Genomic DNA, 16346 nt, shown 5'->3' on the forward strand with positions numbered 1-16346 from the left:
TTCTATGAAAAGATTTCTTCTGCACAGGGAACAAGATTGAAATTCAAAAGCACCTAGATAAATTAGAAGGCTGGGCAGAAAATGAAATAATAAGTCAAGGAAGACAAGTATAAATGACTACATACTAGGAAGGAAATGTATAAAAGTATAAGCCCTAGCACCCCTATAAGCATGACCTCAATCTGAACCTCCCATTACTCCATTTGATACTATTGATGACTGTTATTCTCTCCAGGTCAAATTATAAGAACAAACCAGAATATTTGTTAAAGAATGTGGTGTAGATAACAATCAAGGGTGTAGAAAAGATACAGTGACCAATAGAGGCTGCTTTGAAATTGGTGTTAATGAGAATGTGTTAACTTTAATGCTGGCTCTTCTGAATGTGTATCATGAAGGAACCAAAATGCAATATGTTAGTCTAATGTACTAAGCATTCCAAGAATACATCTATCAACCCAGTATAATCTAGTTCCCTATCCCTTCTGTATTGTTATTATATACATAATAATTTTATGAGATAACACTTAGCATATGAATATTATACCAGTTCAGACAAAATGCTGTTTGTAACTTGTTAAATGTGCATTAAACTGACTTTTGTCCCTGATAGGAGCTAATAGTTGCATTCACACATAACACTAAACTCATGGCTTAGGTGTGCCACAGTAAGCCCAGTGGGCCAGGGAGTAGCAAAGTGAGCATATGTTCATTTTCTAGCTCCAGTAAACTATAGTTAAGCTTGCTGTAATGTCCGAACCACACCATTGTGGCAAATATTGACTAGCGGGCAGTAAAGTGTCAGTTAGACTGCCACTGTAGCCTTGTGATAACAAGGGAATAGTTATGATTCAAGAGGTCTTTGATTTTAACTTCAGAATCAAATATATCAAAAGGGTGGTCAGTGTAATTGGTCAATTAGTATACATTTTACCTCCTTTTATTTTCTCATGAATATAGTCCGATAAGACAGCGAAATTTTACCCAAATGTTAGTGACTGTGTTGAGGGAACTGGGTAGTGTAAATACCCTGTATAAGGCCAGTTTCAGTACTGGTCAACAAGGGTAGCAGCTTTGGAGCTGAAGTTTATTAGAGTGGAACACTGAAGGACTTAGGCAGAAGCCCCAAGGGAATCAGGAGAAAGAGTAGAGGTTGATATCTGAAGGGAAGCTGAAGATCCAACAAAGGATCTGATAAAACTGGAGCAAAGAGCTGAAGGACATGTGTCAAGTAGTGAGCAAGGCTCTGTGCAGCTGGTTGTTGGGAACCTGAGGCAATAGTTGTTGCTGGACCAGTTTGAAAATCATGGCTGCACCTTGAGACTGAGTAGCCTGAAGGACTTCTGGGTGAAGTTGAATAATGCATGCAAAGTCCTCCTAGTTTCTTGACTTGTATGTTTCCTGGGAAAGGAGAGTGATAGGGTGATTAGCAAGGACTTTGGTTAGGGGGTGAAATTGTAATTGTGCATAGCCACCTTCTAACAGGGACAGTAACACTATTAAGCAGTGCTGTTGTTCAGAGTAATAGTAATTGAGTGAAAATATACCTGTAAGGCTTTTGAATTGTGTACTGTGGAGAAAAAGTGAGGAGGGAAATATAAAAGTCGAAAGGTAAATGTTTTATTTTTAAAGTTGAAATTAGCAGTAATAAAAATTGTGTGTGTGTGTGTGTGTGTGTGTGTGTGAAACTGATCTCAACAATGTATTTGTGACTGATGGGGGGAAAAACATATAGGTCATCAAGGTGGCTAAGCAGTGGTTAACAGGATCCAGACCTGGAGCACCACTCATATTTTTAATCACTGTCCATAGGGAGAGATTTAAAAAGAAACAGCTGTGGGCAAAGGCTGCTGTTTTTCTTTCAACGGGATGATCAGATTAATTCGTATCCTAAGGGCTAAATTACAATTTTGGATCCTCTAGAGTAAGTTTGCCACCTTGTGTCTGATGTTTGCAACAGAACATAATAAGAACCACTATACTGGATTAAACCACAGTAATGTCTAATCTGCTCTTTCCTCTCTAGTAGTGTTGAGCAAGAAGCCCCTGGGAAACTGGTTTGTAGCAAACATCTGCTAATCAAAGCTATCCTGCCTCTGAACATAACCCTCTAATTCCCATTTGCTTGCTTTTATCACCTAAATGAAAAGCTTTCACTTTTTAGCTTTTATTTAGAAAAAAAGGTTCATTCTCTATAATAATTCTCTTTACTCTCTTTGATTTGAGATTACAGTAGCAATAACTGTGATACAATATTAGAAATGTAGTTGTGTGGTATATAATGATACCTAAATTCCTTTCCTAATAACTCCTAGTGCTGAATCAAAATTCAGGAATTGGGGTGGGGGGATTGCCTTTTCATGATCCTTCCCATTATTTATTTCTATTTAGTTTGTTTATTACAGCTGCATAGATGTTCCATAACGGAGGTTCTCTAGCTAGCTCACAAAGTAAAGAAGCAAAACACTTTAAAGTACACAATTGAACAATGTAAACTATGGCAAATTTATTTTATAAGTAGATAAAACAAAATTGAAGCTACTTATTCACAGGAACTCCATGATCATGTCATAATTTATTGCAGAAGCTTTCTCTGTCCAATAAAAAAAAAATGATTTGCCTGAACTATACATTGTCTACAATCACATGGTACATAAATTTTATTAATATTGAGGAATGGTGCAAAATGTGAGCGATTTCACAAAACATGAAAGCATGCTACTGATTATGGTCCCAATATCTTTGTTGTACATCATGACAAGTAAATTTAGACCCAATAGTACATAAGTGAAAGTAGGGGTTTGGTGGTCTCAGTTGAGGATGGAAAAACTTTTAAAAAATTCTTTTGGTTTCTCATTTTTCTTAAATTCAGTTCTCTACTTTTCTACAGGAATTTGTGATGATGATGATGATGATTAATTTTAAAAACTTCATTAATTTTCTGCATTTTAGTATGAATTTCTTCTAATAAACCCTTTCAGATGCAGTTTTGACTAGTGTGCACATATTTGCAAACAATTTCTCTTAATATAATGCATCCCCCCCCCCGATTCCTCCCACGGATATATTAATCTTATGCATATTTCCCACCAATATAGGATATTTTTTTTGTAAACATTGGTCGGTTGGATAATTTTGGTAAAAGCATTCAGACTGTAATTATTTGTCCTTGTGCTGCCTGTGGAAATGATAGCCAGTATTACTGTACAATCTAACTCTGCGAAGAGAAAAATGGGTTGTCATTCTGAAGGTATAACCTTAACTTAGATCTGGGAACTTTCTATTGCTGAACAATCTCCACTGGGTTGTAAAATTCTCATTGAGGACATTGGATTTCCCTGTGAAGACTGAAATGAAGTATATGGCCTCCAGTAACACTTTCATCTTGGGGCTTTAGTAATATTAGCAACTTGATTCTACCAGTTTGTGAGCCTTAGGCAACTAGGCTTTGCCTTCTGCTCAGGGACTGTGAAAATCTTTGTTCCTGCAATATCAGAAGGGCAAACATTTATTGTAGCTGTACTTATTATAAAATATATGTGCTTGAACAAGCCACTAAAGGACTCCTTATGACGAGCTATTCAACTCTGTTAGTTCATTGACCCCAATTTTCTCCTACAAGCATTGCATCCTACTGAGTTCAGTGGCGAAACTTACTGCTTTGAATTTCAGAAAAGCCTTATTATTACCCCTTCTTTCCCATACACACATATTCATAATGCCAGCTGGCCATTACAAGAACTACAGTTTAAGAACTGGTGCCCAAGTTTGATTTTCCCACCTCTTCCTTCCCTGACCCTTCTCCCTTGTACACCATGTTTTTTTTTAGATTGTAAGCCTGAGGGCAGGAACTGTTTTAAACTCATAGAATTTCAGAGTTGGAAAGGACCCCAAGGGTCATGTAGTCCAACCCCCTGGAGGTATCACTTTTCACTTTGGCCTAATCTCATACCAGTATGTATTCTTTGTGCGTGTGAAGGTGGTCTTAGTCTGTAGCAGCAAAAAGAGAATAGATGATGATGATTAATTGATTTATTTATACCCTGTGGCTTACAGTTAAAAATAACAGAAGCTGAAAACATAGAAAAATAATAATTAAAAACAATTAAACATTGCTAAAATAATAATAACACAGTGATTCAAATGTTTAGACTCTATGCACAGGATTACAGCACACAGGGCACAGAACTCCTCTGACTGTAGGCTCAGGTTGTATACATCTATAAATCATATATCATAAAGACACCACAGTCTCTACTGTGCCTAATTCCAGAAGGAAACATGAACCCTGGGTAAGTTTCTGGAACCTCATACTGCTTGGAGATTGGTGTGGCGTGCAATCGTTTGAATGGACAAATATTGAAACTAGTTAGACACTTGAATGGAGTCTGAAAGCAGCCAATGTTTCTACATATCCTTGTTTGATCTGGGCATCACTCCTGCATTGCAAAATCCTGTGTTCATGAGGCCTGGCTGCTATGTACTGAACTCATGACTTCGAGTTCTGTAACTGTGAACCTTTGCAATTCATTTTGGCATTTAATGTGCATTGTTAGGGCCATGGATTATATATTATGAAATGAATTTTCTGATGAGAAATTCTGGAACCTATATAAATGATACAAAGTGAGTAAATCTGCATTACTTGTTTTTCATATTTTCTGATTCTGCTAATCATGGCAAAGAGTTACAGAGGACTGAGTACAGCCACTATATTTGAACTCTCTCTATTTGGGACCCTTTATGTTTTGTGGGATTACACTAGAATTGTCTACACACTTTCAAGCCTTCATTTAAAATTACATGGGCTACAGACCTTTAAAAAAGAGTTGGAAAATCCAGGTTTTGCTTTACAGTGTATTGAATTATATGACATCTTTATTGGTATTGAATGGGAGGCTGGAAATACTCTATGAGTCCTACTGATGCATATTTTTCTTCCTTTTTTTTAGCCCCCTGTGAAGCCAACACATTCTTTTGCCATAGTAACATGTGTATTAATAATACATTGGTCTGCAATGGACTCCAGAATTGTGTGTATCCATGGGATGAAAACCACTGCAAAGGTAATGCATAAGTATAGTGGCATGGAATTAGAAAGATGCTACTTTTTTGCTCATTAGTGCCATGTTTTCTTTGCTATCAAGTGTAAGTTGACTGTGATGAATGTATGCCACTATTAAATGGGTCCTGCCAATCAAATTCATGATAGTGATGGGATGCAGGTAAACAGTTGATATATAAAGATTGTATAGCTATATAGAACAAAGCCAGAACAGGGATTAGATAAATGTAGAGCAACGGGGAAGCTTTTACACAGTAATGAAAGGAAAAGATGCACAATTATATGCTTCATGCATCTTCTTTCCATTCTGTCTGAATGAATTCATGTATTTCAGATACATATTTCCTATCATGGGCTGGACCTAGACACATCAAAAATGCATTTCTGAAAAACATGTTGTAAACATCAGTGGAGAAAGATGGGACTCCACAACGCCATCTGGTGTCACTGTGTTAACGCATATAAAACGCTTTTTCTTCCTAATGTAGCTGAGTCCATGGTATCTGTCCCTTTCAACACGTAGAACCCCTCCACACAATTCACACGTGACGTGGACTAAACAGACATGTCACATTAATTGCCTTCACCTTTTGAAAAGTTGTGCTGGTGATGTTACCAAGTCTTCATGAAATGGTTCTGAGACCCTGTAACTAATCTGTAGCTGCAGCAATAGCAGCAGCAGCCAACTGTGTCATGGAGATACATTTTCAAATATCATGCTGATCACAAGTAAAGGTGCCTGCCAGCAAGTCAACAGCTATCAATATTTGTTCTAAAAATGCATTTCATTTCAGAGCTGTGTCTCCCAGGGATATCAAGCTGAATTAAAAGTTGAAACATATTCACAGCATGCTATGAAATGCTGTGTAAATGAGTGCCTTGTTCTTGAAAAGTGGCAAACATCACCAGCTTATTTCTTCTTTAATTAGGAAGTATAGTATGGAGGTGGGGAGGTTAACTACCCCATTAGGGAATGTGTGAATTCTGTATCCTGTTTTTATTTCCCCTTCAGATATATTCGCTCTGTAACTGGTAGCACTTAGGACTGGATTTAGGAGGAATTAGCAGACAGGTGTGATTAGGAACTCATTTTGCACAGGTTCCAGACATGCGAAATCCTACGTCTTTTCAGACATAGTGCCAGATGCATAGTTGTGGTGATCAGGGACATGATATTTTGGCAGGGCCAGTAGGCATGGCCTCACATCTCCAAGCATTTAGTCTGTACATGGAGATAAATGTCTGTGTGAACTTTATGTGCTGGCCTGATATTTACACTGGGTGTGAGTAGGGATATAAAGGACAGATCAAACAGGGAATCACATACCTGGCTGTTAAAATGGCTTCCTTCAATGACAAGGGTTTCATGTCATACTGTTCTTAGTGTCTGCTAAGCCAAAGTGTGTGTGTGTAAGTTTTTCAGTTCTGTCTTCATAGTGCCTTTGCATGGTTCAGGGCATCTTACAACAATTTAACGCATGACCCACCTATCTAAGATTACCCACCCACAACACTGGGTCAGGTGGCCAGGTCGCACCGCAACACATGCCCTCTTTAATGGAGGACCCGCTTAGTTAAATAAATAAAAGAATGCAACAGAAGCAGGAACCACAGATAAACATACCAATGCCTATGTTCAAATTATCACAGAGCTCCTGATAAACCTTTCAGTTTCCATTGTTTGAAGGCCATTCAGGAGTACTTCACAATTTTTCTAAAGAGCTAGCTGTAAACCAACTCTGCACCCTCATCTCCTATCCTTCTGCATCTCCTATCAGTACACACCTTAACTTTCCCCAGGAAGTAATTTAATTTCCACATACTTTTCTACTTATTTCTCTGTGTTTTGTTTTCTTATATGCTAAGCACATTAAGAGACTTGATTTATCTCTGTTCACAGAATTTAGGGTTGCATTGACTCATCTTCCCTAGGCATTCTAGTAATAAATAAATTAAAGTGAGGGCCAAATATTGATTTTTTTCCTTCCTGCAGGGAGAAGAAAGCATCCTGCCACTTTAAGCATTGCTACTTATTTTAAATTGAAAACATTTTTTAATGGTATATGATATCACTTTACCATGTACTCTGAATGAACAGAAATCCTTCACCATTTCAGTTTGCTGTGCAAATAACTGATCTTAAACATAGCCAAAAGGATTCAACTTTCTGGGTGAAAAATATATTCCTTCGCTGGGAATTTTTTTAAATATATATATATATATAGAGAGAGAGAGCTGTTATGTCATTCATGGCACGTGACTTATAATTTACACTATTATATTTTTCACATTTGATTTAAATCCAGTCATTGATTAAGATTGGTCAATTCATGACACTGATTCATGGAAGAAATTTAGCCATCAATTGGAAACTGTAACTTAGGGAGCACAAGAAGCTGGCATAAGGCTAGCTGGCACAAGTTGAGAAGTTGAGCCAGTGTAAAGTTGGACCAGATCCAAACCCTGTTCTGGAGCAAGGTTATTGACAGCAGAGGCAGCCCAAGCCTGTTAGAAGGAAAACAAGCCTTTAAAATATAGTTTGACTTGCACTACCTTTTCAGCCAGATCACATGACTGGGCTGAACTGAATTAGGCTCCTGTTCAAGTCCTCCCTATCTGACCCTGTCCCCCACCCCCCAAAAAATGCCCTTTTAGGGAGAACTTACACCAGTTATGGTCTCTGGGTTCAACCTCTCACCTGGAGCTCTGAGGTAGATTTGAAAGTTCACTGCTTTTTCCTGGCCAGCATTCCTCTTGGACTGCACTCCCCATATCTCCACACCGTTGGTCCCTCCTCCCTTTGAGAGGCACCTGCAACGGTAGTTTCAACAGAAATGTGTCAATGAGTCATTCAGTCTAGTAGACCTCTCAGTTTTGTGGGCAAAACCTCTGAGGGTTTCTTTCATATATAATAAAACTCAGCAGTATTTGGAAGACAGTTCAGCATATAGTGATAATCACATAGCCAGTGGAGCAGAGCAAGTGCAATTTATGCTACCAGAATGAACAGGCTGAGACAAGAAGCCTGTGAAGATTATCCTTTGGGTCTAGAGCAGTGATGCTATGGAGATCTATATTTATGAAGCTTGGAATGTATGATATAACAAAAAGGTATGCAATGGCTCATAGTAAAAGATTCCCCCCCTTTACTTGAAATCTTATTTGTAATAATTTTTGCTTTTCCACCTGAGACAGGTGAGTGTTAACTAATACCAGTGATTTCACATACATCAATGTTAGTAGCTGAGGTGGTTTTCAAGGATAAGGAAGCATTCTGATTTAAATTTCAATAAGCTGCTGCTAGTTCACATACAGAAGTTTGTCATCATGCACCCAAGAATATTGCTAATAAGTAACTCACGCTAGACCGCAAAGTTACAGCTATAACCAGATTATATTGTCAAATTTAGGGTGCTTCCAGACAGGGGCTTAATACTGTAAATGGATCATTGAGATGTTACACATGAGTAACTGGCAACAGGTGTTTTTTTTTTTTTAACTTCTTAGATTCTCAATGGAAAGGGTAAATCTGGATTAAATGGGGGGGGGGGACTTGCTGAAATTTTGATGGCAGCATCATTTGGATGCTGCAAGAAATTTCCATGCATGAAGAACACCAAATCTACCCACCACTCTCCAAAACAAAAAACGCGTCTGGAAGCACTCTTTATCATTTTTGTTAGCTCCCTTGAGCATTTTGGTAGAGAAAAGCAGGGCAGATATACTAGAGATAGAAAAATCAAAATGTTCCTTCCTGTAACTGCATGGTTTCATGTGAATCCCACTATAGAGGTAGATCAATTTTTATTTTCCAACTGCATGAAGGAATTTGGCACTGTGAATCACCTCACCATCAAGATAAAGGATTGTCCTGCCTATACAACTTTCTGTTCCAGTTAGCCATTCTTATATTAGCTTACAAAGAATCATGGTGATAATTGACAAAAGCAATGTGGCAACTACGGTCTTTGTTTATTTACAAAGAATATTAATTCTTTCTTTCTTTGTTTTTTATGTTTCCCCATCAAACAGAAAAAAGAAAAGCCAACATACTGGACCAGCTTACCAATACCAGTGGGACAATAATTGGGGTCACCTCTTGTATTGTGGTCCTCCTTATCGTTATCTCTGTTATAGTACAGATCAAACAGCCTCGTAAAAAATATGTCCAGAGGAAAGCAGACTTTGATCAAACAGTATTCCAGGAGGTGTTTGAGCCTCCTCACTATGAGTTATGCACTCTTAGAGGGACAGGGGCTACAGCGGACCTTGCAGACGTTGCAGATGACTTTGAAAATTATCATAAACTGCGGAGATCATCTTCAAAATGCATTCATGACCACCACTGTGGATCACAGTTATCTAGCACTAAGGGCAGCCGTAGTAACCTCAGCACAAGAGATACGCCTATCTTGACAGAAATTCAACCCCAGCCTGTAAAGCCTCTCATACAGCCCATGAACAGAAGAAATATCCTCGTAATGAAGCATAGCTACTCACAAGATGCTGCAGATGCGTGCGAGATAGATGAAATCGAAGAGGTACCAACCACGAGTCACAGGCTATCCAGACATGATAAAGCTGTCCAGCGGTCAGTATCAATAGATTTTTGATGAAGACTATTTTATGAGGACTGGGTTCAAGCCTAACTCTTCCCTCTTTATTTCTCTAATTTATATCGGTTCTTTGCTTTCTTTTACTTTCTAAGATCCATTCACATAGCTTGTGATGAGCTTATCCATAGCAATTGCTCTGAAAGGAGTGCTGGGAGTTATCATGCAAACACTGCATGGAAACAGCAAAGGCAGAGAAACTGCTTGCCAAGAATCCAAAGCTGTCCTGGCAAACATTTATATCCTCAGTCACCGACTAGCAGTTGTCACTGTGATCCATGACAGTTTTGCATGGGAACCCCTTCACAGCCATAGTTGAGAACCAGATCAAAACATGCTGTGTGAATGTGCTTCTTGGACTCTTTCACCCTCTGTTCGTTTTCACTTCCAGGCCAAATTAGATGTGAAACAGGAAACCCACATGAAGGATTTCCTATGCAGCTGCAGCTTTGGGATCATCCCTAATGCTGCTGTTCTGCTAGCACATGAGGCTTCTACTATGAAACTTTTCTCTCCGTCCTCTACACCCTCAAAATCTCCTCCGAATGGATTAGGGACACTCCAGAGCAGGTTTTGAGGGTCCATCGGGAGAGGAAAGGCTGGGGAAGTCCCGTTGTACTCAGCACTGGATTCAACCCTTAGCTTTTGTTTTGTTTTGTTTTCCTAATCAGCAGCCCCACACTTCTGGTTTGACAACCAGGGAAGTGGCAATCTGGGAAAGGAAGTTTACTCCTTTCCTTCCTCCATCTTTTCCTTCCATCCCAAAGCAGCTATGAGCTCTGTGATGGCAGGAATGGGGGGCATCTCCACATCCAGATCTAATAGCTGCCATTTGAGTGGGGGGAAAGGGAGTAAAGGGTTTAGCCTTCTCCTAATTATGGATCTCTCAGGTCACACAGTTTGGCCATCTGTTCCTGCCCCTTCTTTCAGCTCATGATAAATAACTCAATCTCCATACTGATGTCAATATTTTTTAGAGTTTTAATTTTATTTAAATACAGAACTATAAGAAAATGCAGGTACTTTTACCATACCAAAGACTTTTTCTTTGCTAAAATTAGTTGGGATCTCTTTTGAAAAATCAGTATGCACAGGGTTACTTCTGTTTATTTCTTACTGCATTTGTATCCTATCTTTTCTTCAAGGAGCTCAAGGTGGTGTACAAAAGCCCCCCCCCCCATTTTATCCTCACAATAATCCTGTGAGGTCAGTTAGGATTAAAGTTAGTGACTAGCACAAGGTCACCCAATCAGTTTCATGGCACTATGGGAATTTGAACCCTAGTCTTTCAGTTCCTAATACAACATTAACTGCTACACTTTTTCAGCTATATTCACAGAAAACCTGAATTGGATAGTTTGATGAGGGGAAACTCCTTTCCCATGAAACATGGTTTTCTATTTAATAAATGACAATATTTCAAAGTATTATAGTATGATTTCTGTAGCTGACCATAGTACCACAGCTTGTCATATTTATTTGGCATTTAGACCACAGGATAATTTTTATCGCTTCAGCTTGATATTCTTTTAGATTTGCGTATGGGAAAAAAATGTAGTGGAGAAGAGTTTTCTGATTCAAGTCTGGCATGATTTTTGTTTTAATGACTAGCACGGAGATTCTTTCACTGTGTATTGCACCCTGAATGCTTGTAAATAAGAATGATTAAAAATTTGCAAGTAAATGCAAAAAAGAAAAATACTTATGTTACAGCTTATTTGGAAACAGCCAGAACTTTTAAAAATAGATTTGTGTTTCATATGCATGCTTTATTTCTCTGTGTTTTAATGTTCTGTTCATGTGCTCCACAATGTTTCATTTTGTACGTCTAGGCCATGGGGTATCCGAAAAACCTCAAAGCATCTCGTCAACTTCAGCCCTGCCAACTTGAAATGGGATGAGTTGATGGGGCACTTTGAGGGTTAACCTTGTTTTATGAGAATATTACTTTTGTCAATCTGCATGCCAGTTTTAAGTGTCTTGGATCAATTTGATCAGGGTTTGTAAAGTATTCTTCATTTAAGAATGTATATGCATATATTTCTTTTTTTTCTATGCAAACATTATTATGTTGAATGAAATAGCCATAACATTCCAGGTTCTGCCTCATTGGGTCTCTAAACAAACATGAATCTGAGTACAACACAACTAGGGTGTAAAAGGCAAACTGAAGGTAAGTGAACAAATATATAGCTCCCAGTTCATCATCTCTTGCATTCCATTTGTTTTCTTTGAAAATGTCTAGTAGCTGTATATCATTTGCCGTGTGTGTGTGTGTGTGTGTGTGTGTGTGTGTGCCTGTGTGTTGGGTGGTTTTTTCCCCTTCATTTTCTTTTGCTTTGCTTGAAAATGGTGCTAAGCTTTCAGAATACAAAGAATTTAAAATTATAGGCAGGAAGCTGCTATAACTTAAACAATGCATACAATAAATTAAATTGGTACCCTCAGTTGCATTAGACCATCCTTGCTAAGTATAATCTGCATCTCAAGCTTGAATTCTAAACAAGTGCTTGACATGAACACCCCACCCCCCCTTTATTTGAGAAAATGATTGTGAGAAGTGTTTCAATAGGTAATAACTTGCAGCCTGATCCACGTTGTGGGAGTTCTAAATTTAGGGAGTTCTGAATTTAGATTTGTCAGTATATCTACCCTAGTTGTACCCAATGCTTCCTGAGGAATATATGAAGAATTTTATCCTTGTAGCACCCCCATGAGGAAATATGACTGGTGATGTCCTACTCAGGACTGGCTAGCAAACCTCATGGATTGAGTGTGGATTTAAACCAAGGTATTTCCATTTCAAGCACAGAGCTCTATGCATTTCACCACACTGGCTGCCTGACCATGACAGAACATATATTTGCAATGTTGTTGCAGTGAGATCTACAACTGTCTACTACCCTGAATTGTCCTTTCCCCGCATTACTGTTTTGGATGTGCTATATGCATGGCCCCAGCTATTGGGAATATGTAGAAAGCAGCAAAATTTTCACTTGATCTCCAATCTACACAACATTTTCTACCTTGAATAACCAACCAGAAAGGAACTGCCAGGGGATAAATTTGTAACTCCCAGCTGGAGATCATGCACAGTGCTTTGTCCCTGCTGTGAGAGCAGCACTGGTACCAGGTCACACTGCTGTCAACAGCTGTGAATCAGGCTGTTTGTTTGATGCCACTTAAATGCTTAGTTAAATTAAGATATGAAGACATCTGTTATCTCACTGTATTGTCATTTAGAATTTATGATGTTGGAAAAGGGCTTGGTTAGCAGCTTGTAAGAATTTAATCTACTTGTTCATTTTATATTGATGTGCATTTTCATTTTGCTAGCACTAATTACAGTTTTCTGGAAGGTTTGGACACATGATTTTCTTTTTATTTCCCCCTTTATACCTCTACAGTCAGCATCTAGTTGACAGTTTTCTATTCCTGCCACAACCTAAGGCTCCATATTATTCTGTTATAGGTGTGGACTGACACAAAAACAACAACTTTTATGTTAGGGGAAACTCCCCATGTTTATTCCTGTGCACACTGACCTTCCCTGTTATTGAAAGGGAACATAATATTGGTGCATGGCGGGAAAAATAGGCATAAAAGGAGAATTGCTAGATACCAGGATTCAAGTTTGGGCAAGTACTATTTGGTGAGAGAACCCCAGCAGAGGTTTAAAAATCACAAAACATACAGCAAAGTGGAGAATGGAATTATAGGCTATTAGACCTTTAAAATATGCCCTTTAAAGTAAGGTTACCATATTTTTTTCAATGAATCTGGGGACACTTTTAAACTTCAATGGATTTTGTATGGGGACTGATTTGCAAATCCGGGGACTGACCCCCAGAAATGGAGACGTCTGGTAACCTTACTTTAAAGTGAGTTCCAATGTTTCCCTCTTCCCCTAGCATTGAAAATGACCACGTTTGGTAAGTTTTAAATGGTTTACTTACAAACTCTCCAAGTTATAGTTATAGAGTGGTTAGTTATAGAGTGGTGAAAGTTCCTAAATTATTGGTATAGGAACTCAAGAGAAAGTCATGCAGTGTGAGCTGGAGCCACCAACTGAAACCTCTTTACACCCTGAACTTCTCAGGTAGACTGGGGCTTGATTACCCATTTCCTCCCAAGGCAAGGGAAGTGGATATAGCTGAGCCTGGCTGGACAGTTTACTCTATTATATTAACCCCATCATATATTAATTAGACTTAAGCATGTTGATTATATGAGGCTGGTTATCCCACTCATGAGAGCACCAAATAGTCACTATAAGTATCTGAGCTATAGTTTGGGTGTTTTTTCAGATGGATGTGTATAGGTATGTAGTGAAACACATAGAAACAAAATGTTTAACTATTAGTAAGATATACAAGCTTTTGATTTTTCAGGGGAAGGGAGAAGTCATAAGTCATTCTTTGTTTTATACATACAAAAATTTTGACTACAAAATTACTTAGCCAGTATTTTCAGGCTTTGAGTGAATGTGGTGGTGGTGGTGGAGAGACAGAATTCTCACTTGAGTCAACTATTTTTATTCACACCAAAAAAAATCAAATATTTCTTCTTACCTTCTTAAAGATAGTTCTATTTGACAGCTAATGTTTTATTCTGTAATTTGGCTCAGATGGAATTACATGTTCTTTAGTCTGAGTTCTATTTTGGCTGGAAACTGAAGAACTTTTGCACTGCCCTACCAGCCAATCGAGTTGCTGATCACAATCACTTACCTGTGCTGTGGATTTTGGAGGTCAGACTGGTTTGTAATTAAAATAAAGCTTTTTGCTTTATTTATTTAAAAAATGTCTTCCAGATCAGTTCTGAGGGTCTCTGCAAAGTTCTACTGCTATTCAAACACTTCACCCTGTTGAATTTAGTTTGCTCTTGTAGCCTGTTCAAAATGTTGGGCTTGCATTTTTTCAGTTAATATTTCAGTTAATATCACATACCTTGATCTCCAGGGTAGCTTAAAGAAAACAGCATAACTTGTAAAGATTTAAAACCAGTGAAACAATGCAAAAATAAGTGAAACACAGGAAATAACAAGTCACATTTTGGGCAAAGCTTGAAGCCTGTGCACTATTACAAAAGTGAATTAAAATCCTGAGTAAATTAAAATACCTTGGTCTGGTACCAAGTAGAAATTAAGTGAACTTCCCTTGAAAAAGCATTCCAAAAGTGGGGCACCACAGCCCAAAGAGTTCAGAAAAAACAGCAGTGGAATCCATAGGAGCACTTCAGAGGAAAGTGTTAATTTGTAGGCAGGTTCAGGTAAGAGCATTCACCTTAATGGTTGCAACATGGCACTGAATCACTGGTCCTGTTGATATAGATAGCATTGTGCTCAGGACTGTTCCCCTCCCTCATCTTGAATTCTCTGCTTGCTAGGGTTGCCATATTTCAAAAAGTGAAAGTTGTTGAGCTTTCTTTGTCCAGCGTAGTTGAGCATTTGAGCTATTTTTAATGAAAGCCGCCAAAATCTACACTAGTGACACGGGTTGCCATACGTCTAGATTTCCCCGTATGTTTCAACAATTTCTGCCTGGGCGCTGTTTACAAGGGCTGAATACCGGCTATGCCCAGGAAATTCCAGGCATATGGCAACCCTATTGCTTATATATCCAAAGCCTGGCAAAGAACTGTTGTACTACTGCGATTGTACTGTTTCCAATTACTGGCGTACCAAAACAACATCCTAAATGACTTTGTGTCCTGGTGCCACATTTCCATCTACAACATTTCCCTTTTGTCCATTTAAAAGCAGGTCATACAATCAGGCTGCCTGCAGTCTTGTGGACAATGAAGTCAATGAAGTACTTATATGCCTAGCTGTCTTCAAGGTTTTAGTCATTCATCTTAATTATGAGCACATTTATTTGGCAATATAGAGCAGTTTACAAACAGCCCAAGTGTGGATATTCTACATGTGCAATGAGCCTCTGCTGTGTATGCCTTCACCGCCGCCACCACAAATACTTAGAATATGCAGACATTTGTATGAAAAGGACTTACATGAGTATTTTTTTTTTAGAAAAAGAAAGGTAATTAAAGGCACCAAAATAATGTCATTCATTGTGTACTTGTATATTATATGTCCCGTCAAAGACAATTATTCACATTGAACTTGTTATATGTACATTGTTTTCATTATGTAGACTGCTTGGGAATAGTGCGATCCTGGGTGCTTTTGAATATACTACAGTGAATTGTGAAAATGTCGACCCTGGAACTGCAAGCTAGAGATGTTCTGGACTCTGACCAGCTATTCCAATTTCATGGGGGGGAAACCCACATCAGTCAGTAATGAGTAAAATTAATGGATGGCAATAAGACTCTTATTACTATCATTGCTATCATTTATTCCTATTATTGTCATCATCCGTTTTCTTTCTTTCTTTATATTTATTTTGTTCTGTTTTGTTACAAAGAAAAGATAACCCAGTTTCAGGAATAAAATGATTAAATCAGGTACTATTTATCCATTCACAATCACTTCGGTAGATATATTTGTTGGATATATAAATCTAACAATATGACTGAACTCAACAACGAGGAACTGATTTGCATGTATGTTGCTGAATATTTGAGTTGGCAAACAACAACAACAAAAATCCCTTTGATGAGATACATTGTAAAAAGCATGCATCCATACTTACTGCTGTTCCTAT

The 16346-nt window shown here is 38.2% G+C and overlaps 1 protein-coding gene across 4 annotated transcripts in view; it reads left to right on the forward strand.

Annotated features, from left to right (window-relative positions):
* Positions 1-15956, forward strand: part of NETO1 (neuropilin and tolloid like 1) — a 99362-nt gene extending 83406 nt beyond the window's left edge. Inside the window, exons 8-11 of one of the 4 annotated variants that reach the window (XR_004427016.1) lie at positions 4953-5066; positions 9098-9656; positions 11763-11851; positions 15834-15956. Coding sequence is in view for 2 of the 4 variants with exons in the window: in XM_033154811.1 (XP_033010702.1) it covers positions 4953-5066; positions 9098-9656; positions 11777-11837 (734 nt within the window). In the remaining 2 variants the exon portion in view is untranslated. Of the gene's footprint in view, positions 1-4952; positions 5067-9097; positions 9657-11762; positions 11852-13150; positions 13184-15833 lie in introns of those variants that run through there. The other 3 variants (XR_004427017.1, XM_033154811.1, XM_033154812.1) reach the window with 3 other exon arrangements.
* Positions 15957-16346: the final 390 nt, after the last annotated feature.

Source organism: Lacerta agilis, chromosome 7, assembly GCF_009819535.1.
Source record: "Lacerta agilis isolate rLacAgi1 chromosome 7, rLacAgi1.pri, whole genome shotgun sequence".
Lineage (NCBI taxonomy): Eukaryota > Metazoa > Chordata > Lepidosauria > Squamata > Lacertidae > Lacerta > Lacerta agilis.